Raw genomic sequence first — 24,474 nt, 5'->3', positions numbered from 1 at the left:
TGCAATGGCACACACCTGTCATCCCAGCTACTTGGGAGGTGGAAATTGGGAGGATTGCAGTTTGAGGCCAGCCCAGACAAAAAGTTAGTGAGATCCTGTCTTAGTCAACTGCTGGCATGGCAGTTCACACCTGTAATCCAGCTACATGAGAGGCTGTAGGCAGGAGGATCACCACCCAAGGCCAGCCCTAGGCAAAAAGCAAGACCCTACCCAAAAAACAACTAAAGAGAAAATGGCTAGGGACATGGATCAAGTGGCAGAGTGAGTTCAAACCCCAGTACCACCAAAAAACAAACAAAACCCGAGAAAACCACCACGGCTCCAGCATTCAGGGCCATGGGGCTCCAGGGTGCAGGTCAGGAAGGGCTGAGGCCAGCGGCACTGTTTATGCTTAAATCCTACAGCAGATGGGATCTGGGTGGGTCAGTGAGTCCCAGGGTGCCCTGCTACTGGGGCCTAGGGACATTCCAGTCCCTACCTGTATCACACCTAGCCCCACAAAGCATCTGAAGGTCCCCCACAAAGCGGCAGTGGCTGCAGTCCTGCCCTACTATGTCCCACATGGCTTATCTGATGGGGGCATCAATGGAGCATCAATCAAAGGGTGTGACCATGCCTCTCTCGCCGCGGTCGTGCGCCGTGGACACGGGGCCTCTCCTGCAGACACCCTAGCCGCCAGCTACAACAAGCATCCCCAGGGACACGTGTGCCCTCTCGCTGGGCCCAAGGTCATCAGCTCAGGACCTGTCTCCAGTGCAACCCATGCTGTGAGAGTTCCCAGGGACTGTGCATGTCACCTCTCCCTATCATGACAGCCAGACAAAGTTTTAGAGAGAAAGGGGACACCAGGGAGGGGCTCAGTCTGTGACCCATCATATCATCAACCTACAGGAGTGATAATGGTTGGGGACGATGACCCCAGAAGGTGATTGTCCCAGTCTCTGACCTAAATTATACTCCAGATGGGCCTGGGTCCTTCATCCAATGGGGTCAGCAAAGGCACAGGGCTGCACTGGCTTCCACAGTGGTCCCAGCAATCAGTATTCTGAAGGCCGACGCCAGGCTCCCTGAGTCTCCAAGCTGTACCTGGCCACCCCGCAGAGAGCAGCCACACTCCCCGGTCCCATCAGCTCAGTGGGGAGGCATCTGGCCAGGGTCCCGGAGCTGAGCTGGGTCCCAGGGGGTGATCAGATGGGATGAGGTCCCGTCTCAAACCAACAGGACATTACAGAGGGGTGGGCTGCTCATGTCTGCTCCCAGGGGGCCAGGCCCCGCAGCCCAGAAAGACAGCTCAGGTTTCTGCATTTAGAAATTGTGCCATGGCCCAAAGTTTCTCTGTAGCTGACGATGTTTATGTGACTGAGCCACAAGGAATTCCTGTGCCTCAAGATAGCTGTTCAGTTTCCCTGGGGGGACACAGACACATGCATGCACGCTTCTATCTTCTGCGAAAGGAAAGAAAAGTGGACAGCACAGGGAAGGCCCTGCAGCCCACAGGCCAGAGCTGACCAGGAGCGGGAGATCACAGAGGTGAGTATGGAGGGCAGAAATGCTGCCCTGAGGACCACGGTCCAGTCTCAAGGCATACATGGGACAAGTTGGAGTGGTCAGGGTTTCTCCAGGCTGCAGACCCTCCAACCTTCCCCGCTGGTAGAAATGGGAAGGCCAGGCCTCCCCAGGGAAGCCTCCCAGTTAGCATGGAGGCCCATGGCTGCCGGCCACCTTTCCTCACCAGGATGGTGCTTGGAGCACCTGGAACCCAAAGCCAGGGACTTGGGACCCACTCCCTGGCCTGCTCTCTGCTTACCTTTAACCTATCTGAGCCTCGGTCTTCTCCTCCATGAAGAAGAGTCCCTAATAAAAATAATACCTGTACATGGGTGACGGGAAAGACCAGCGAAATCATGTGTCCTAGAGAGCTCTGTCATTTACCACAGCCACCTGCCTGCCTACGGTTACGTGACTGTCCACAGTCACCCAACTGTCTGCAGCCACAAGACTGTCTACAGCTACATGACTGTCCATGGCCACCTGTCTGCCCAAAGCCACCTGACTGTCTGCAACCACACAACTTCCCACAGCCATATGACAACTGTCCAGTCACCTGACTGTCCACAGTCACCCACTTGCCTTACTCTCCTGGCACTGCCACCACACAGAGCAAGGACATGACATCTCTGTGCTGGTGACCCCACCTGTCAGTACAACCACAAAGCTGCTCAGTCCCTGAAAGCATCACTGCAGCCTCTGGGCCTTTGCACAGCTGTTGCCTTGGCCTGGAAGGAGCCGACCTTCACCTGACCTTTACCCTCACCCCCTGGCCTCAGGGTTCCCACCCCTGGCCATCCTTCCTCTCAGCTTGCACCTTCTGGAGGGCAGTACAGGTCACCTGCATGCCCACCTCACCTGCTCTTCCCCTTTGCACATGTCTCCCTATATGCAGAGACTGTGGGGGCAGACATACACTGGCCTGTCCCCACGAGCAGCAGCAATATTTAGGGAGCACCTGGAGTGGACCCACGTCCAGGGGAAAGAGTCCTGGCCCTGAGTCACGTCTGAATCCCCAGCACTTGGCGCCAGGGGCTCTGTGAGTCTGTAGAGTTTGCTAAATGAGTATTTCTGCAGGGAGGCGGTCACGCTGTCATGGGCAGCTGCGGGCATGCCTGGAAGGTTCCTTTCCAAGAAGCAGGCCGCAATCTGGGCTGTGGATACGTCTGCCCGATCCCACCCAGCCTGCTGAACCTCGCTTCTCCCAGCTGCTTTAGGGAAGTGTGTGGCTGGCTCCAGGTTAGACCTGAAAGGACCTCGGAAACTCTTCCTACGGGCCTTGTGAACAGACAGGGAAGGCATTCGTGATGAATGGCCGCCTTTGGCTGTGTCTCCAGAGCCAGCCGCCCTGTCGACTCTGCCACGACCAGGTGCCGCTGAGCCATGGTTTCCCTAACAAGCATGTTTTTTAAATACTGAAACTTAAATATTAGGGATGGCGGGTGGTTCAAGTGGTAGAGTGTCTGTCTAGCAAGTGCAAAGCCCTGAGTTCAAATCCCAGTACCGTCTCACCAAAAAACCTCTAAATAATGCACGAAAACACAAGCAACAATAAAAAAAAATCTGTGTATCTTAGAAACCCCAAAAAAGACACCTCAGTGACAAGAGTGTTGTATCTAGAATACACAAGGGCCTCTTTACCACTCAGTAACAATAGAACAAATAGCTTGACTGAAACCGAGGGCACCAGCTCAGACAGACATGTCCACAAAGGAGAAGTGCCACCGGGAGACGAGCTCACGCACTGCTCGACGTCATTACTCACCCAGGGTGCCACGTCACACTCACGAGCACAGACGTAATCAGAAACACGTAACAACATGCGTTCGCAGAGACGTGCAAAAGTCAGAGCCATGCTTTGCTGGTGGGATTACAAAATGGCACAGCCACCATGGAAGGCAGACATACAGGTGAACAGCTTCCATGAGACCCAGAGACCCCCAGGACACAGATCCAAGAGACCTGAAAACACGTGTTCACCAAAGCTCACACGTGAATGTTCAAAGCAGTATTAATGGTTATGGACAAACAGTAATAGCAACCCAAATGCCCATCAGCAGAACAAGAAGTGGCAGTCCCCACCCATACAGTGGAATATTACTCAGCAATGAATATGAATGAAGCAACCAACACACGCTACAGTGCTGAGGAACTGTGTGAACTTAATGTCACGTGAAACAAGCCCAAACATGTGGTGTGGTTCCACGCCTGTGAAAACCCAGAATAAGCAAACTCGTACCTAGGCAAAAGGGAGGTGAATGGTTGTCAGGTGCTGGAAGGGAGGGACTGAGCAACTTTCACAATACTAAACTTTAAGTGGGTGACTGACTCAGCTGACTTTGAGGGGGTGAATTATAGTGAGTACATTCTAGTTCAATACAGCTGTTTTTAAAAGAAGTTTAACCCCAGAGCAAAAACACCTAGAAGCTCGTGAGTTACAGTGCTGGTTGTGTTTTTCTTTTGGATTTTTGAGACAGGCTGGCTACGTAAATCCTCCTGCCTCAGCTTCCTAGTGCTGGGATTACAGGCATGCACCACCATACCTGGCAGGTTGTGTGTGACCACCGACATCTCAGATGGTCTCCCTTCTGCCACTTTGTGTTGCCACCACCGGCTGCCCCTCAGGACCCTTTCCACTCACACCCGTTAAGATCCCAAAGGAGAGCTAGGTGCAATAGCTCACTGCTGTAATCCTAGCTATTGGGGAGGCAGATCAGGAGGATTGCAGATTAGAGACTGGGAGGATTGAGGCTCTAGACCAGCCTAAGCAAAAGGTCAGCAAGATCTCATCTCAATCCGGGCACAGTCCCAGATACAATGGAGGTCTGAGGCTAGACCTAGGCAAAATTGCAAGACCCCATCTGAAAAGCAACTAAAGAAAAAAAGGTCTGGGAGTATGGCTCAAGTGAGAGCTCCTGCCCAGCAAGCACCAGGTCCTGAGTTCAAACCCCAATATTGCAAAAAGAGAAAAAAAAAATCCCCGTGGAACAATCCTGAATCCATCTAATTAGTTCACCATTCTGTACTGAGGACCCAGGGGGCTAGTCCCTTCCTAAAGAGAACTGTCAAATGTGAATTCTAATTTCCTGATTCACGGTTATAAACCACAGCTGTTTTGTATTCAAACCACATCCACCAGGGAGCACAAACCCTGCAGGAAGCAGCCCCAGGTTCTGGGCCCAGCCTGAGGTCACTGGGGTCATCAGCTGTGGTAACGTGACCACAGTCAGTGGCAGATTTGGCCTGGGTCAGTCGGGGGGTGGGGGGTCCCGGGTGTCCAGAATGCTTGGCCCCGACCCAGGGGAAGCAACTGGGGGATGGTCCAGGTGGTGTGCAGCGCACAGGTCTTTGGTGTGGGCACACTTGTGCCCCACACCCTATCCATACTTTTATTTTGGGTGGGGGGTAGCAGGGACTGAACCCAGGGCCTTGAGATGGCTAGGCAGGCGTTCTACCCCAGGCCTTGAACACATCCTTTATCTTTATGGACCTCAGTTTTCCCAGCTTCCACAGCTGCTGCAGGATCTCAATCCTGTTTCTGTAGTCATGTCCCTCCTAGCCTGGCCTCCACCTCCAATAGTCCCAGGAGGACCCCACCCCAACCCTAGCCCCAGCTCCCCTCTAGATGCATAGGTCACAAGGGTCGGGGGGCAAAGCCAGGCTGGCCGTCCACACTGCTCCTATCAGGGACAGACCCCCTGGGAATCTGGGGAGGGCACTGTCCCTTCTTTGAGTCCAGCCAGGACACCTAGGAATGACAAGAGGACCTTCAGTGCTTCTAGACTAGTTACTGACACTTTGCAAATTTGCAGATTAAGTCGGGTGCTGGTGCTCACACCTGTAATCCTAGCTACTCAGAAGGCAGAGATCAGGAGGATCGCAGTTCAAAGCCAGCCCAGGTAAAATAGTTCCACAAGACCCCATCTCAAAAAAACCCATCATGACAAAGGGCTGGTGGAGTGGCTCAAGATGTAAGCCCTGAGTTCAAGCCCCAGTACCACACACACAAACACACACACACACAATTGGAGATTAAACAGGCAAAAAACCCAAACAAGCCATATTTTGAGCTTATCTTGAAAATTAAAATTCAAGCCAAATGGCTGAGACCTGGAGAGCCTACAGACAGCGGCCCTCCTACAGGACCCCACCCTGCAGTGTGCCACAGTCCCCACCTGGCCCAGCCACCTCACTTCCACACCTTGCTGTCCTCGTGGGACTTGGGTTTGCAAACCATGCTTTAAACAGCAATGTCTCTCCTGCCAGGATAAATACAGTCTTGGTTGGAACCAACAGAGACTCAGAACAACCTCAGGTCACATGGGGTGTCCACACCCATGGTGACCACAGTGGACGTCACAGACCCCAGAAGCATGTGCTGCAATCCCTGGGGGGTTGTGTGCCATACAGTACTCCTGTATGGACACTGTTGACGCAGGGCAGGCTGTGGGCAGAGGACAAACTGCAGCCGTCACTCATCTCACGATGGCCTTTCAGGGTGTTTGGGCCTCATCATCAGTCACTGCATCTGGATGCCATGAAGTTGGGGCAGCAGGCAGAGTGTGACACAGAGACCATGCCGCCTACAGAGGCCCAGCAACTGCAGCCCCTGGGCCCACCGGCCAGTGCATCCCCTCCCCAGAGTGTCCGCACACCCAGACCCTACAACACTCCACCTGACCGGGGAAGATGGATAGGATGTTCTTGGGTGTATAATGTGGGTGAGGAGACAGGGCCCTGGAGCAGGTCAGTCTGGCTGCCCGTCCAGCCACCGCCCACAGCTCAGCCCTCTTGGGGGCAATGCTGCCTTTTCCTCCTGGGCTTCTGTCTGTGCTGCGCCCCTCCTCGCCCCCATCCAGCGTCCCACTTACTTCATGGGTTTGAACAGTGCCTGCCCATAGTTCTGGAACGTCATGATGAGCTTCAGCTGTGTGCCCCCCGACTTCATGGCTGCAGGAAGAGAGAGAGAGAAACAGGTCACCTGTGGCCTCAGGCGCCCCCCAGGGAGCAGGGCCAGCTCCTGGTTCTACCCACTGGGCAGCAGGGTCCTCTGGTTGCAACCAAAGGGTCCCCATCCTGCTTATGAAGTTTGGGTTTTGGCAACGGCACTCTCCCAGCTGGGACAAGCTGCAGGGTGGACCCACAGGCAGATGCCTGGGCAGGTGTACCTACCTGCCAGCCAGGTGTGCGCACATGCATGCACGCATGCATACATGAGCACACCCCCTCACACCCTGCAGCAGAGGGGGTCCCGGTGTCCACAGTGCCTGGACCTGACCCAGGGGGATGCAGCAAGAGGGAGATGGTGATGCCCACATGATAGGACACCTTCCCACCTTCCTGACGGGACCACAGGCCTCTTAGGGTGTGGACAGTCGACCCTTAAGCAAGCCGCTAAAGTGTCTATCCTCCAGGCTGCTTCCTCTGGAAACACGGACACCATGGGGTTTAACCGTGATGCACAGACAGGCACAGAGCCCCGGGTACCTCTCAGGAGGAGGATGCATGTGTGCATCCTCATCGGTGCTTCCTAAGTTTCTACAGCGAACATTGCCACGTTTTTGGTAGACAAAAATAGAAGAAGAGGTGACGATTAATAAATTAGTGGCCCTATTAGTACCGGAGTCTCTGGATTTAATTATTTCTCCCTAAGCTGGTCCAGCACATTAGCTCTTTCCAGGAATTTTAATTCTGGTTTTTAGATAACAAATGCAAATCTGGTCTGCTTAATCATTTATTTATTTATTGGCAGTATTGGGGTTTGAACTCAGGGCCTTGTACTTGCTAGGAAGGCACTCTACCACTTGAGTCACCCCTCCAACCCTTTTTTGCTTCAGTCGTTTTCAGGTAGCATCTGGGAGTTTTTGCCTAGGCTGGCCTGGCACCACGGCCCTCCTACCTACACTTTCTATGTAGCTGGGATCACAGAGGACATCACCATGCCCAGATTACTGAGATGGGGTCTCGATAACCTTTTGGCCAGGCTGGCTTTGAACCACAACCCTCCTAATCTCTGCCTTCTGCCTCCCAAGTAGCTGGGATTTACAGGCACGAACCACCGTTCCCAGCACTTTTATCATTTTTTTTTTTTTTTTGGTGGGGATTGAGGTTTGAATTCAAGACTTTGTGCTTGTAAAGCAGGTGGTCTACTGCTTGAACCACACCTCCAGTCCATTTTGTGCTGGTTATTTTGGAGATGGGGTCTCATGAACTATTGCCTGGAATGGCCTCCAACTGTGATCCTCCAAATCCCAGCCTCCCAAGTAGCTGGGATTACAGGCGTGAGCCACTGGTGCCTGGCTAGTTTAATCATTCTTGTTCTAGGCGAATCCTCATGTTTTCCCTGACCCCATAGATAACTAGGGGGCAAACAACTGATTGAGAAATAAAGGGTACAACGCCTCACAGTGCCTATGGGCTCCAGGACTGTGAGGCTTTGTCTTGACTGGGTTCACCACACAGCCCTCAAAGTTCTCTGCAGCTGAAATGGGAGATTCTGTTCTGAGCTGAGACCCCACAAGAACCAATGACACACAGACTTCCTGGTGTCACAGCAGAGGCTAAAGGAGTCCATCTGGGTAGTGAAAGATGTGGACACTGCACCAGCCTGTGAGCTAAATGGACCACCCCACTGTGTGCCCAGGCAGGAGGGGCCAGCAGGGGTCACAAGTTCAGGTTTTCCTACTGAAGATAGGAAGGTGGTGAGTAGGGAGAGTGGTGGTTCTGGGGGAAACTGGAGTCCAGGCCCCCGGCAACACACCAGCTGTGCATTCTGGTGGAGACACAGAACCCCTCATGGGCTGGGTGCCAGTGGCTCACACCTGTAATCCCAGCTACTCAGGAGGCTGAGATCAGGAGGATCACAGTTCAAAGACGAGCCCAGGGCAATAGTTTTCAAGACCTTATCTTGAAAAAAAAACCCATCACAAAAAAAATAAATAAATAAAGGTTGGTGGAGTGGCTCAAGGAGTAAGAGTGCCTGCCTAGCAAGTGTGAGTCGCTGAGTTCAAATCCCAGTGCTACCAAAAAAAAAAAAAACCAAAAAGACCCTCCACTTTGTGCCCACTGACCTTGTGCCCATGGAAAAAGGTATGGTGTTCATCCACTTGTCTGTCAGTGGTGGACGCCCCAGGGTGGCACCTGCTCTGACGTGAGGGGCTGGAAGAGGCTGAGCAGAGCTGCCACCTGCTCCACTGTCCAGACCTCAGCGTACACCGGGCTGCTTCTGCCCATCTGCCCCCAGCCTGGCGCTCTTTATATCACATTGTCTACCAAGCAGCTCACTTTTGTTTCCAGAGTCACAGCCACCAGGAACTGCAGCTCCGCCCTGGTGGAGACATGTCAGCCTGAGGCAGGAAGAAGTCAGTGAGGTGTCAATACCCTCCTACAGATTCAGGGCTATGTAGAGAAGATGTGCCCGGGTGACCCTGAGTCCTCACGGCAGGTGGACCTGACCTCTGGCTCCTGACCTCTTGGGGGCTGTCCTGTTGACAACACCCTACAACCGGCCTTCAAAGGGGTCCTTATCCTTTCTGGAGGGGACTTGGGCCCTGTAGGGCTGGGCTCTCGTATGTCCAGCACTTAGGTCTCTCTCTCCTGTCCGAGCCAGGCCCTGGGACCCACAGTGGGAGTGACCGCCTGGGATAGGAGGTGCCTGTAGCCTTGCTGGGACTGGCACTGTCCCCTCCATCTGTTGAGACAGGGCACCCATGGGCAGAGCCTCCTGGGGCTGCCCCCCAAGGGCGTGCTGTTCCTCAAAGCTTCCTGGCCAATTATCCTAGGTTCCAGCCAGGCTCGTTCTTCCTCTTGGCAGATCAATTAGCTCGGAGGACTTCCTTCCTGGGGAGCCCTTTTCTTTTGTTCAGCTGCGTTTTCCTAGACATTGGCTTTGTCCTGCTCTGGACAGAGGAGCTGTGAAGCCTGCTCCTTGGGCCACAGGCTCAAGTAGTATGATCCTCACATACTACAGTGACTTCTTCTTCTTTTTCAAAGTCAATTGTATCATTTATTCTTTGCATCCATAATTGTGCATGATAGCCATTTAATTATCACCGGCTCAAGCCAAAGGCACTGTGGCCTGGCTTCACGCTGAGCAGAGGTGGGTAATGTGCGGAACCTCTGTAAGCAGAGGCCGGTTACCAGGCAGCCAGTGGCCTGACTATAAATAAATCTCTGTTGGCCGCAGCCAGCTGTGCTGTAGGCCACACAGAGCCTCATGAATTGGATCGAGTGGTTCTGAACAGGGACGATTTAATGGGACCATTCTGAGAGAGAGAAAGGCAGGACTCAGAATCTCTTGGGCATGGCTCTACATTACAATAATATTTCTGGGATTGTGTTTAATACTGAGATGGATAACTTCAAGATTAAATGAACCACCGGGGGACCCGACAGAATCTGGAGAAGAAAGGAAGTGCTGTCCTTGGCAAGCCCACCTCTCCCCGGGCCTCGGTGTCCCCAGTTGTGCAGATCTGGCCTCCCAAGGCTCTTCCCTGCCCTGGGTCACAGCAGTGCCAGCCCAGGGTGCCATAGCTGGCAGCCACCTCCAGGAATGTGTGTGTTCTCAAGGGACACTGTGGCGTGGTCAGGGCCATCCTGCAGAGCAGGAAGACTGCCTGGACACCCAGAGCTCTGTGAGGGCTGCCTGCCTCCTCAAGAGGAGGGGTGTGAGTTCACACCTAGGGACTGTGGGCCAGGGGCAGCAGGGTCAGGTGAGGGCTTGGGAACACTCAGATGCCTGCCCAGCCCTGGCTCCCCGGGTGAGGAGGCTTGGCCTGACACATGCAGACCCGCAGAGTTGCCTGTCTCTGCTCACATCCCTCACTTGTATTTATTCACTGAAGGGTCTGAGCAGCTGTCACAGAGCCACCTTTTCAAACCCTCTGGGACAGTGGGGTGTGGGGGTTCAGGGGAAGTGCTCAAAGTGCAGTCACACCCCATGCACATGCCCAGCCTAGCAGTGGGGGCAGAGCCCAAAACCAACCCTCTGATCCCTCAGAGACCGAGTGCTGCTCGACTCTGGGAGAAAGCCTGTTTTTACAACTACCTCAATATTTCAGATTCTGCCCAGATAAGTCCAGGTCGGGGCAGGTCTGGTTATTGTCTGGTTGATGGATTGCAGGTACAGGGCCTAGGTTACCATCATCTCTACTCCAGGTAGGAGGCACTAGAGGGCTTTATCTATTTGCCTGAAGTCACTCTGGCTAGTGGCTGGTAGAGCTGGCAACACCCACCCAGAAATCCACCTTCTAACACCTGCTGGACACCTGCAGAATGAGGAACCCATCCTGTGCTTGGATGGCCTCCCCTGCTAAGGAAGGCTGACCTGGAACCAGTCATCCATTGTGGTCTAGGGGTGAGCTGAGCTGAGCCATTCAGGCTTGGGGCTGACTGCAGGGCACACAGAGCCTGAGGTCCAGCCAGAGCCCAGAGCTGGGGTCCCCTGGCAATGGGCAATGGGTGCTTTCTACCCATTTCTCTCTCTGGGAGAGTCAGATCAAATGGGTGTCACAAGGCCAGGCCACCAGAGAGACATCAAGTGGCAAAGCTGCCAGTGAGGCCCTGGAGGCCCCAGCCTCTTCCAGCTCCCTAAGCTCCTGGGACAGATCTCCACCCTTCTGCACAGAGCAGGTGCCAATGAGTGTGGAGACATGGTGAACTGCAGTGCCCACCAGGGGCTGGCCAGCCTTGGAGCTCATGCAGCCGTCTCCCCACTCAGCCTTCCTTGCATTTCATCTGTGGCCTGCACCCTTCCTTGAGGCCTGTGTGGCAGGCACTGCTCTGTTTTTCAGGGCTGTTACTCACTCATAACCCCTGTTACCCAGAATGGGTCTGAGACCCAGGATGCACCCAGAAAGATGGAGCTGTGACCACATTCCAGAGTAAAAGCGACCCACTGTGGCTGGCTGTGATACAGTTCCCATATCCCCAAGGACTGCTCCCCCACTTATCCTGAAGCCCCTGGACTCAGCATAGAGCCAGGGGTGCTCACGCGTGTTGGACCCCTCCTGGCAGTGAGTGAGCAGGAAGAGCACTTTAACAGGTGAACTGACTGAGTCCTGGGGAAAGCTGTTGGTCCTGACTTCCTGGGCCAGGTAAGAGCCCAGCAAACAGCCCAGCTGAGCCTCAAACACCTCTACAGAGGGACCTGCAGGTCTGTGGGCAGCTCCTAAGTGCCCTGTGTCAGCAGCTGGACTGAAGCCCAAAGCCAGAGGAAGCCCTTTGAGCAGAACCGCTTTGCAGACAAGGAGGACAGACCTGGAGTTGCAGCCACACACGTGCAGAGGCCTGCCCTCCACCCTGGCTGTGTGCACCAGGCCCTCCTCTACCTGTGCCCTGCAGCCTCATGAGCCACGGGTGACTAAGGGACCTGAACAAACAATTGCTCCCAGCCCAAGAACAATGATACCAAACCTCTGCGCTCAGAAACCACCTCTGACACATTTCTCTGAAATCAGAAACTGGATGCTTTCTTTTTTCTTTTCTTTTTTTTTTTTTTTACTGATTCAGCAGATTGCAAAGTCCTTAGAGCTGTCACCTTCAAACTGCCCCAATCTGGATGCCCAGGCTCCATCCTGGTCACTCCCTGACAAGGGGAGAGAGACCCCTGAGCACCTGTTGTGCCCTGAGGGGAGCAAGCCTCCAGTTCTCAGTCAGGTACATACACACTGTCATTCATGAAGGAGAACAGCAAGAGAGCGACTGCATGAGGCTCTGGAGGAAAAGGCTGCAGCCACCAGAGATGTCCCTGTTTCTGTAACGTGGAAGAAATTTCCTGGTGGTCTGGCTGGACTCATTCTCAGGGCTGGGAGTATCCGTCTCGCTGCAGCTCACCTTGCAGTGGCAGGGCAGCACTCCAGCTGCTGAGGGCATCCCTCCCTCTTCCCCTCCATCCTTGTGCCTGTAACTCTTCCAGAAGTGCTGGCTTCCTGCCAGATGTGTGCAAGAAGCCAGCCCTGTGTGACCCTGGCCAGCACACATGCACCGCAGGTATGGGGGAGCACCTACCAACGCTAGTGATCTTCTGAGTGCTGAGGTCCTGCAGCAGGGCCTCGATGGCCGGATTGTGTCTGGAGTACAGCTCATATCGGTTAATACCGATGTGGAATTTGAGCCAGTTGGGATAGAAATCCACTGCTGCCTCCCCAGTGGGCAGGAATTCTGCACCTTCAGCACCTTCGTGTGGCCTACAAAAAATGAAGACGGTTCAGAGTCAAGGAGGACAGCCAGATCCTGACGAGTGAGGGGAGCCTGTTCTGAGGCTGGGGTTTGTGACTTTGGGTTCAAAGCGCAGGTCTGTTGCTAATGGGCCCTGCTCAAAGAGGGGCCTGCAATGTCTGCACTTTCCTCCGAGGTTGTAGTTCTACCACCTAATAACACACCTGAAGGCCTGTAATTCCTGTTTACCCCCAAGAGACACCACAGACAGCTATAACTACAGCAAGACGAGACCCAGAGCGTCAGCGCTTATCTATCCTCTGTGTCTTCCCTGGGTCACCAAAAACATCCAGCATGAATGATGTCAGGAGGGTGTGTGTGGGCGGGGGGCTGTTAGTCCTTCCTGGGAGCAAAAGCCAGGGGGACCTCTTAACCACACTGCCTGAAAGTTACAGGCACACCCAGTCTACCAGAAACCTTCCCAGCCCTCTGCTTTTGTTCCAAGAACAGGGGCAGGAATGATGCAAAGGGCTAAATTTGATTTTAATGAGGGCAGTTTTAGGTGGGGAGTGAGGGATGAGACAGCCACTCACTCCAGCCAAGGCTTGTAAGGGGGACCTGCTGCCCACACGGCCTGTCCTTATTTCCGTGGTCACAGGACAGTCTGGAGGAAGAACAGCCCCTCCGTCTGCCTGCTGGGCTGGAGGGAAAAGAGGAACTTTCTTAACAGATTCCCTGACGGGCGAGGCTCTTTCTGTCCCTGTTCTGTCCTGTGATGGACATGAAGGGTCCCAGGAGCCACATCCTGGCTCCTCGCCCTGGGCCACCCCTTCCCCCAAGTCTAGGGCCACTGCTCTGACCCAAGTTTCTGGGCATTTCCTTGAATCTGGCCAGCAGAGCTCAGAGGTCACCAAACAGCTCACACGTGCAGGCACAAAGCAGATGGTCTGGTCGGATTTCAGGGAAGAAAGGGTTTCCAGGGATGTTTTAGAAGCCTGCCCTTCCCTTGGCTGCTAGAAACCTTTGCAGGTAGTTTTTGTTCCGGCCTTGCTGGTAGTTAATATTTTACTGATCTCCAAAAGCATCTGCTCATTTGGATCAGGGTGGCAGGGTCTTGGAGGAAGGGCTCCAGGCAGGGCAATTGAGAAGATGTTCCTGCCCCCGGCCCCTTCACATCCTTGCCTCTGTATTGCATCTCCTTGCTGCTCACACACTGCTCTGCTGATCCGGTCCTTAGTGACTGGATTTTAAAGACTCTCAGACACATTCAGGCCTTCTCCAGGGGTCCAAGTATCTGAAATCCAGCAGCCCAGCCCCTTTCCTGAGAAAGGCAGCTTCTACTCCCTCACTCCTGGCTCTCCATCTCCTTCATTCATTGCCTGACTGGGCTTCCCAGGCTAGGTCTGGCCAGAGTTCTTCCTTGTAAGTGGAGCTAGGTCCCCTGGCTCCTGATGTCCACCAGGCCTCCCATACCAGGGCACATACCAGCTGCCCTTCTCAGCTAGAAGGCATTGTGGAGACAAAAGCATTGCCCAGAGCAAGAGGAGCATCTGCCCTGCCCACTGTACACCCCTACTTGGCCTCTTCCAAGGGGTCCCCAAAGCTGTGTACACAATGCCTGGGTGTGAAAGAGCAGTTTCCTGGGGAAGCACCTTTTTTCTGGAAGGGCAGCTCTGCTCTTTTGGGGTCAGACCTGCCAACTCCACACTAGCAACCCCTAGTCCCCACTCACCAGTCAGGGCTTTCTGCTGCCTTGGGGTTGAACCTGATGTCGCTGTTCACATTAAACAGGACGTCGTCTTCGGTCAGGGGTGGGACAACCCCCTGGTACAGCGGATGCTCAAACAGCCGGGCCAAGAGCGAGCCTTCCCCGCTGGGGCCAGGGGACAGCGGGGGCCGTCTAGGCCCGGGGTCCCTCAGCAGCGGCCGGTGCGCAGGGTCGCGGGGTCGCGGGGGGCCGGGCTCCTGACCACGGGGGGCGCGCTCGGCCACCTCGGCTGCGGGTGGCAGTTTCTCCAGTGAGTGGGACGTGAGATTGGAGGCTGGGTCCGAGCTGAAGTCCTGCAGTATGCGCAGCGTGTGCTTGTTGGGCCAGCCCGCGTCGCCGGCGGCCGCCGGGGGCTCCCCGGGGCGGTTCCGCGCCTGGGCCCAGCCGGGCGCCGCCGCTTCGGCCACGGGCTGAGCGCACGAGCAGCCGGGCTCCCCGGAGGGTCGCGCGGTGTGCCGCTCCAGCTTGGGCAGCAGGTCCAGCACGATGTGCAGCGCACAGGCCAGCAGGAACACCATCAGGATGAGCACGCGGAACCGGCGCACCAGGATCATCTTCATGGCCGTGCCGACAAGCGGGGTCCGGGACTCTGGGCGCCCTCCGGGAGCGCGCTCCGCCCGCGTCCCTCAGTCAGAGCTCGGCACGAACGCGTCGCCGCCTCTCGGGTCAAGGTCCATTCGGCACGGGTGCAGCTACTAGCTCCGGGGCTGTCCCCGGTCGCGGACGACGTGGAAGGCACCCGCCGCCAAAGCATCGGCTCTCCGGTCCATTTGGGGGCCCTTGCCTCTCGGCCTCTTTGGGACTGCCAGCAGCCCTCGTCCGCGGAGCTGCGGGCGCGGGTAGCAGGGGGCGCAGCCTGCACTCATCAGGCGCTCAGGACCAGGACACAGCTGTCCATCCCGGCCGGGTCCGTTCCACCGCACGGTCCTCCCGCTGGGGCACGCTGCGCGCTGGGCGCGGGAACGCGCGGCCCCTCGCGCTGGGCTGGGTTCGGTCAGGCTGCGGCCCGGACAGCCGGCGAGGGGAAGGGGCGCGCGGGACGGCGGCGGGGCCGGGCAGGTGCAGCGGCTGTCCCGGAGCGCAGCGACCGCTCGGCCGAGCTCCCGGAGCCCCGCGCCCCGCAGGCTGATATCCGAGTGCCGCGGAGCCGCCCCCCGCGTCAGCGCCCGCAGATTGGCGGAGCCACAGCCCCGCGAGGCCCGGCGGGGCCCGGCCGCCCGCTCCCTCTCCGCTTTCTCCTCCCCTTGGCCGCGCCCTGCGATGCCGCCGCCGCCGCTGGGCCGCCGAGGACGCGGCGCCTCCTCCGCGCTTTGCAGAGGCCGAGAGGCCCGGCTCGGAGGCGGCAGCTCGGGCGCCGGCCGCGGCTCTGCCCAGCGAGTTCTGGGCCTGGCCGTCTCTCCGGGACCTCCGGCGCCACCGCCAGCTGCAGCCTCGCGGCTCCTCCCAGATGGCCGTGGCCAGAAGCAGGCCAAGTCCCTCCCAGGCCGCTGGGCGTCTGCGCCGCCGGACCAGCTCCCGCGGGGCGGCGACCTTGCGCCCCGCGCTTGGGTCCAGGCGCCGTTGCCCGCGAGGAGGAGGACCAGGTGGGGACGGTGCCACGCCGCGCAGAGGACGCGGAACGCGTCCGCGGGGAAGCCTGGACCTGTGGCGGCCGCCTACCCAGCCCGGCCCTCCCCGCCCCGAGGGACCACGCCTGCGCCTTAACCCTGGCTGCGCCGCGCCCAGCTGGGCTCCGAGTCGCGGGGGTGCGAGAAGCAGCACCCGGGAACAGCTGTGCGCATCATTCTGCCTCTCTGCCCCTTGTTCCCACCCCAGGCTCGAAATCGGGGCGCACACCCAGGGGAGGGAGCGCTGCTTCTACAACTTGGCCACTTCTGTCGCTATAGGGCTTCTGGATCTCTAGACCCCCACCCCCTGCAAAGGAAATAGGAATCAATGTGCATGTCTGCCTAAAATCATAGGAAGGTAAGTAGAGGAGGGTCACACACGGATCAGCCCATGCACCTGCAAATGTCCAAAGCAGGTCCAGGAGGGTCCTGGCCTAGTAGCCACTCTAGCAGAATAGAGAAAAAGGGGATTGTGTGGGGTGGTCCCAGGGTGGGGAGCCATTTCTTTGTCCCTCACTCCCTTTGCTGTGTTACCTGGACCTCTTTCTGCCCTCTCTGGGTTTTAAGCACATTGGGCACCTAACTCTTGAATATTTACCACTGACTGCTCTTGGCCCCATGGGGATATTCAGTAGACACCTACAAGCTACATGCTGAACAATGGAGAGGGTACCAGCCCAGCTGGTCAGTGGACACGTCTCTTAGGCCATTTGGAAGGGTGAAAGGGCCCACTTCAGCTGTCCTAGAGCAGGAGCTGTAGTGATTAGAGAACAGGACTTGAGGGTGAAGGTGGTCTGGAGATGGAAACCTGGGCAGTCACAGCTCACACTGGAAATGGAGCCAGTCCGCCCTCCCTTCCAGGCACACTGGCAGGTTCCAGAAAGGCCAAGTTAGCCCTAAGGTGGGGGGTGAGAGGGGAGTCCCCCTCCCAGGCCTGGGGTCAACAGGGACAGGTGACCTGTGGCAGGGGGAGATGGGGTCTAAGCCCACATCTCCCCCAGGAAGATGCCGGCCAGCACCTTCCTGCTCATTCATCCTTTGGTCTCTGGGTTCTGAATAGCAGAGCTATGGTCAGTGTCCTCAGGACAGTTGTGGAGTGGCCTGACCTGAATTATGGGGGGCATAGGTTTATAGGGGGGGGCTCCTTGGGATCCCCTGGGATCTCATGATGTCACGGATGCTCCCAACCACCACTGGATGGTAGGTCACTCCCTCCACCCTAGAAAACCATTGCCTGGTAACCAGGTCATGGAGCCCCTTCCTCCCTGCCCCACTCTCTATTTTTCCAGCAACCTCATCACTGTTGGATGACACCATTTTATCTTCTGTTCTCATTGCTCTTCCTCTGTCCCAGATGCATGTACTCCCTCAAGAAGGGGTTTCAGGTGAGGCCTTGCTCACAGTCCACCTGGGGGACAGGATGTAGAACAAGTGCCCAGGGAAGGAAATACAGCCAATCTATCGTGGGGTCAGGTGCCACCAGGCCAAGGTGACAACTGCAACCAAGGTCTCCAAGGACAGAGCACACCCCACAGAGGAAAGAATGCGACATACATTCCTTTTACTCTGACCTCAGGAGTGATTTGATGTGATTTAGTCCATTCATGGAATCACAGAGAGCAAAGACAGAGGTAGAAACAGACACACAGACTCATAGTTAGAAACAGACATGCAGACACATAGGTAGATAAACGCATACAGACACATAAACACAGAGGTAGATACAGACACACAGGTAAATACAGACAGAGGTAGAAATGGACACACAGGCACGGGCACACATACACAAAAACGAAGGTATAGACACACAAACATAGACATAAAGTGGTACACACAGATATGAGCACACATGCACAGAAGTACACACAGACCTGTACACTCACACACATAGATACACAGAAACACAGACATGCATAGGGACACATGACACACAGACACACAAAGGGCCTGAGCCTCATGAGCCTCTGCCTTCTTGTTCTCTGGGCAGAGGCCCCACCGGGGCAGGATAGGCTTGCAGGGTAGTGGACACCTGTTGACCACATGTAGCCCCATCAGAAACCAGGGAATGGCAGGGAATGGTTTTGCCTTTTTTATCCTCCTAAGACTTGTGTTCTAATAAAGCATCATAAGACACGTCAGGGGTTCCTGTGAGGACCTTGCTCCTTTCTCTCGGTGGCCGGGAAGACCCAAAGGTGACATCTAGTGGAAATTTGTTAACAAGGGACTATGCATGCCTCTTGAGGGTCTGTGGATTGTCCAGGTGGGGGTTGAAGTGCAAAAGTCCTGAGGCAGAGCGTGAGGCACTCAGGAGAGAGAGGAGGCTGGAGAGGCTGGAGCTGAGTGGGGAGCTTTGAGTGAACACGTCCAGTGAGAGCAGGGCAGGGGCCATTCGAGGGGCAAGGAGGCCCTCGAGAGGTCTGCAGGTGACCGTCAGACTGTGAACTATGTCCTGTGTGTGATGGGCAGGGGGAGGGTGGGGACAGGAAGGCGTACCAAGCTGCTGATCTTGCTTGGGTCACACTGGGGGAAGGGTGGGGTGATGAGGGAGCCCCACCACAGGGCTGGGAGGAGCTGGCTTACCTGGAGGGCAGGCTTGGGTGCTGGAGCCAGGAACAGACTCATGAAGAGGACCACTGGCCTAGCAGGTACAGTGACTTATGCTTGGGGAATGCACCGGGAGGCCCCAGAGCCCAGAGCATCCCAGAAGCAGTGTGGGTACCCTGGGACGCAGATGACAGACCAGACACCGGTGAGAGATGAGGTTCTAACCCGCATGGCCATGATGTGGCTGGGAGGCAGTCGGAAGGGTTCTGTGACGTAGGGAGAAGTAACTTCCCTCACCCTTTCTGGCTCTACTGTGAGGCCCTGTGATGAGGCCAACAGAGAGGAGAGGGTGTTTAAAAACAGGTGTCTCGGGCCCAGCCACTCGGTGAGGATATATGGCTGCTTCCAGTCATAAATATCATTGTCCATGAAGCAAGCACAGAGGGTGCGGGAGGCCTGGGAAGGGCTGGTGCGGATCTTGCATGCATTCTCCAGACACGAGGCCAGAGAAGTCTGGTCTCTTCCTGCAGAAGCCATTCCTGCGTGGATGGTCTCCTATGCAAGCAACTCTGTTGGCTTTGGGGGCTTTTCTAGTGGCTCCCGATTCTCAATTTAACTTCTCCAAATAATCTGTGTGCCAAGGACACACATTTGGGGACATATTCTGATCTCTTGCAGTCACATGTGGGTACATGGTCTCCTACAGTCTCATTTAGGGGCATATTCTGATCTCCAGCATGTGAAAGGGAGCAGAGAAACAGGTAGAGGCTGGGGGAAAAGGCGGGATGGATCCCACCATTCCTGGAAGGTATGCAGGAGCCTGCACACTGCGCTTGGCCACAGGGGCTCTCAGGGGTCCCGAGGACACTCAAAGGGGACTCCTGTCTCCCCGCATTTTACTGTCAACTTGTGCCAAGGAGACCTGCCTAGGGAGACCCAAGTTTGGTGGGCTCAGCAGCCAAGAGGGTGACTGGGCTGTAGGAGTGTCATGCAGGGCTGGCAGGGTCCCCACAAGACAAGTGTGGCTGGACCAGAGACACCTCAGGGTTCCCTGTGAGCCAGGGAGGGAGGAGGAACTTCAGGCAGAGACGGGCTTGGCACACGAGCAGTGTGGGCCTTGGAGGGTTGGTCTCTGTGGACCGCTGGGGACAGGGGTGACTGAGAAGGTGTCTACTCAGTTCAGCCCCCATCAGTCCATTGCTTTTTTGAGTCCTGACTGAAGTAGGAGTTCTCAGAGGAACACCTGGTGTCCTAAGACCCTGGGCCCTTGAAGTCATGGCTAGCCTGGCTGAGCAGCTGCCATGGCCTCAAACAAAGCTGCTGGCAGGTGGCAGAGGTGGGACTGGAGTCTCAGGCAGAGCAGCGAGTGAGAACAAGAGAAGGAACCATGCATGGATGGCTGTGCCCAGGGATAACGAGCAGAGCTGAAGGAACTGATGCGTGGTTGCCTGCAACATGGGGAAGAGACTTCGGGCTGTGGAGTGTGGGAACAGAGGATCTGGAGGAGAAGTTTCCAGAATTTCAGGCCAATGGGACAAGTGGTCCACATGCAGACAGAGGCTTTGCTTATGCCCAGCCCCAGCTGCCCCCAGGCTCAGGACAGGATAGGCTTTCATGCCCCAGAGGCTGGGGAACTGTCCAGAAGGGTGCAGAACTCCTTCCTGGATGGGAGAAGGGGAGTAGTGCAGCCTGCGAACTGGCTGGGCCCCTGCATCCCTCACCCCTTCCAGGCCTGGAGCCCCCCAGCCTGAGGGCGAGATGAGGTGGAGAAGGGTCCCTCCTAGCTCAGGACAGCTCCTGCCTCTCTGAAACCTATGGTGTTTCTCTGAGGCTTCCTCACCCACGAGCCTCAGGAAGCTCCAGAGGTGCTGCCCACAGGCCAGCTCTGCCCACAGACTATTCTGGGAGCTGGCGGTGGGCAGCTGGCCAGAGTGGGGAGAACTGGTGTTCAGACGGCAGGAGGGGGACAGTGGTGTTACCTCTGTCGAGCATGCACTGGGGGCCAGCTGTGGCATCACACGCTTTATAGTGCTTGTGTGTTTCCCTTCGTGGGAACAGGGCAGCAGCCATCCACCTCCCGTCTGCCCCTGTGGTACTTGTGGGAGACTGGCCTTGTTGTCGGGATTCACACTGGAATCATATGGTGCTCTCATGCAAAGGGAGCCAACTAGGAGCTTTGACCTCCAAGCTGAGTCTGAGGGGCACCTTGGGGACAGGTGGGGGACACATGCTGGGGACTGACACAGGCTGCCACCAGCCAGCCTCCTCACTGGCCATCCATACCATCCTTTCCCCAACCCCTGACCAGGATTCCTTGCAAAATAGAACTGCTTTGTTTTAAGTAAAAGTCACAGATGAAGGATCCAGAAACCATGCAAATGTAACAACGGAAAAACTTGACTTTATTTTGTACATTTTGTATCCTTCAAATACACAGTGTATTTTCTTTCTGATCAGACAGTCACAAAAATGAATCCATCTTTGGACCATAAGAAAAATGTCAAAAAATTCCAAAAGGCAGAGAATCAGCTATCTGTTCACTGAACCATGCTAGGTGCACACACTTACACAGAAACACAGGTACACAGGTACACACCTACACAGGTACACAGTACACACCTACATAGGAAGACACCTACACAGGTACGCAGATACACAGGTACACAGGAACACAGGTACAAAGGAACACAGGCACACAGGGACACAGGTACACAGAAACAAAGGAATACAGGTACACAGGAAACAGGAACACAGGTACACAGGAACAGATCCTCACAAAAATGCCTTCCAGGGGTACTCCCCTCCCATAGGGTCCCCTCTATCCCTTATCCAGTGTCATTTTCCTCCTGTTCATTTGTATGTTAGTTATGTGTGTGAATAAAATTTGAGGGGAGTGGTTTTTCGATGGACAGAGTCTTCTATGTAGTCCAGACTGGCCTGGAACTCACTTTGTAACCCAGGCTGGTCTCAAAGAAAGATTCTTCTGCCTCCACCTCCTTCCTTGCTAGGATTACAGGCAGGAGCCACCATACCCAGTTTATTTTATGCTTAGCTTCATTGCAGGAGCAAGGAACAGAGCTTGTGAGTCTCCCAGCTCTCCACTGTCCGCGCTGCAGAGAGAACACCAACCTTCCTAAGAGACTGACCTCAGGGCCACATTTTCCTTCTTTCTCATGGAGGGAAGTGAATTTATGCTTTTGCATAATGAAATGATGTCTTGAATTTACAAAATAACCAGTCTGCTCAACAGAGTCCCCAGGATAGGAGCAGGGCACATGGCTCCCTGAAGCCTGGTTCCCAGCCCAGGGCAGAGGCTGGAAGTAAGAGCTGCCTGGGCAGCATGTGGGCACCACCCCATAAAAGGAGAAGCATCTCTGGTGGGGCTGGATGTCTGCTGGGTGCAGCAGGCCCCTCGGAATTGGGGCACTCCACGCTGAGGGATACTTACTCTCCCTGAGCCCTAAGGGGTGAGGTGCCTTGCAGATGTCCAGTAGGAAGGTGTGTGCAGAAGAGCCCAGTGCCTTGCCGACCTCGAGGGTAGAATATGCCAGTGGCGTGAGGCCGGCATGTCCAACCCCAGCACTGCATTCTGGGGACCCAGTGTGGCACTCCAGCTGAGCATGCATCTGACCAGAGGACCCTGGGCTTTGCTGTGAGCAACCGTGTGCAGGCCACCCTTCAGCCCTCACCACTGTGTGGCACAATAGCTCCCTGTCACAGGCCGAGGCCCAGGCTGAGAGATTGACTTACCCCAGACTGTGGCTCCCTAGCTGTCCCCAGGCTTTTCTCAGCAGCACCAGTGGCATCTCTAGGGCCTTGAGTACTCCATATACTATGGCTGACTCCTTCCCCACTGGACCTCCAACAGCACAGGTGTGGACATCAGGTTCCTGTCCAACAAGCATTAAACCAAGCACAGGACTGTGGCCCTGATGTGGCCGCCAAGTAGCCAATGTGGTCACCCCTCCCTTCCTGAGTCACTTCAGGAGGAGGCATCCAGTAAGGTCAAAAGGCACACTTTATGTGTGGATGCAAGCTGCAGGTTTGGTGATTAGCGAGGAAAATGCAAATATCAGGCAAATAAGACTGGGTATTTAGAAGCAAATGAGAAATCCAAATGAGAGAATAAATTACAGGGAACCTGATTTGAGCCCTCAATTTCTGGGCCTGGAGCAGAAGCCTGAGGATGGCACAGGCACCTGGTATGGGGGTGTCAGCTCCCACTCAGTGCTTGGCTCCCCCACCCTTGGAGTGGCTGAGCTGTGGAGTGCAGTGAGGTGCCAGAGCAGCTGCAGGCCCCTGCCCATGCTCAACCATCCTGCCCCGTTTCCTCCTCTGCCAAACCCATAAGGTTGCGCCATTGCTCCGTGTGGGAGAAATACAGGAGCAGCTGCCCTCGGCTCCCACAGGCCCCTCCTGTGGTCCATCCTCTGTGCGCACCAGGCTCTGCCTGAGCCTGGCCATCATGACCAGGGGGTCTCCTGCGGAACCCGTATGTGCTCTCAAAACCCGAATTGGGGTCACACGTCCCACCAGGACACATACTCTTGCCAACATTCCCCACAGGAAAAAGCATCTCTGAGACAGACGATTCCTTCTTCCTGGCACCCTGGCACACTTGGGCGGTGGACGGCCACCACTATGTGTGGTGGCGAAGAGCTCAGTGAGCATAATGGTGCCATTCATCACCAGACAGGAGACCCAGAGCCATCGTCACGTCACAGACGCTTTCATGCTGCTAATGGGACAGGCACCGCTGAAGAAAGGGGGCAGACCCTGACACAGGAATATTGTTGACTGTAAAGTTACTGCACACAGATAAATCCCAGGGACAGATGCCTGGAATATTGTCTGTGTGCGGAAGTGTGCCCTGAGGTCACACTCAGAGTTTTATAGGCCATTTCTTGGCTGAGTCCCAGGGTGACTTATGGCTCTGTGGAAAGGCAACATTGCGCATTATGACTGACAGATGGCTTTTATCACACCTTGCCTGATTGATCACAGTAATGGGACTGCTAGGCCCTGCAGACAGAGCCCAGATGGGTGCTCTATCCTGAAGAGGGGACCCTGTTCTTGCTCCAGTCCTGTGGATGAGCTGCTGTCGTGGGCTCACCACTGTACCCCAGGGTCTCCTGGCCCTGATGCAGGTCAGCCTTGGCCACACTGCTGAGCTGAGGATGCAGGGCTTCTGTCCCAGATTTCCTCCTGCTTCCTTTCCTTAGCTTCCTGGACACATGTGTGCATTTCCTTGGCGACCTTGTCTCTCCATGCTTTGGCAGAAGGCTGAGCTGCCCCCATCCAGGCTTATCCAGTGGTGGAGGCCACAGTAGTGCTCCCTGCTCACTCTGGCCGGACACTGGCTGGCTGGCCCTCCCCCTGTGGGCTCAGGTTCACCGGGGCTCAGATCTGCACTGCACAGCTCAGCCTCACGGCATTGCAACAGTGTTTGCAAAGCTGAATCCACTACTTGGCTCCAACAGTCAGTGGCTGAAATATCTCTGAAAGCCAGTGCTCCTCGTCCTTGCTCCACTCCACTTACAAAAGATGGTATGTGACAGCAGGTGTCCAAAGGCCAGGTGGGCGAGGGGGAGTGTAGCTCACTCTCAGAACAACTCTGTCACCTGAGTACTGGTGGGCAGTACTGACAGAGCCCAGCTGAGAAGGGCTCCTGAGACCCCACCCTGACCTCCCTAGGCTCCTCATGGGGTGGAGACTTCTCTCCTTGTCCCTCTGGGCAGAACTGCTCCAGGCTGCTGGGTCCTTAGAGGATCTGACCCCTGTCCATGCTGGTGCCAAGGCCACCAAGTGCCATTGGAAGATCCTTGACAGGGCTGTGGGGTGCTGAGTTTT

The 24,474-nt window shown here is 55.7% G+C and overlaps 1 protein-coding gene across 1 annotated transcript in view; it reads right to left on the bottom strand.

Annotated features, from left to right (window-relative positions):
* Fam20c (FAM20C golgi associated secretory pathway kinase) overlaps nucleotides 1-15,033 on the bottom strand; it is a 44,645-nt gene extending 29,612 nt beyond the window's left edge. The window contains exons 1-3 of the mRNA XM_074075369.1: nucleotides 14,438-15,033; nucleotides 12,556-12,734; nucleotides 6,420-6,498 (exon numbers count right to left, since the gene is read on the bottom strand). Of these exons, the coding sequence (XP_073931470.1) occupies nucleotides 6,420-6,498; nucleotides 12,556-12,734; nucleotides 14,438-15,033 (854 nt within the window). The remainder of the gene's footprint in view (nucleotides 1-6,419; nucleotides 6,499-12,555; nucleotides 12,735-14,437) is intronic.
* Nucleotides 15,034-24,474: the final 9,441 nt, after the last annotated feature.

Source organism: Castor canadensis, chromosome 6, assembly GCF_047511655.1.
Source record: "Castor canadensis chromosome 6, mCasCan1.hap1v2, whole genome shotgun sequence".
NCBI classification, from domain to species: Eukaryota; Metazoa; Chordata; class Mammalia; order Rodentia; family Castoridae; genus Castor; species Castor canadensis.
The sequence above is the reverse complement of the archived record's forward strand: the minus strand, read 5'-3'. Positions and strand labels throughout refer to the sequence as shown.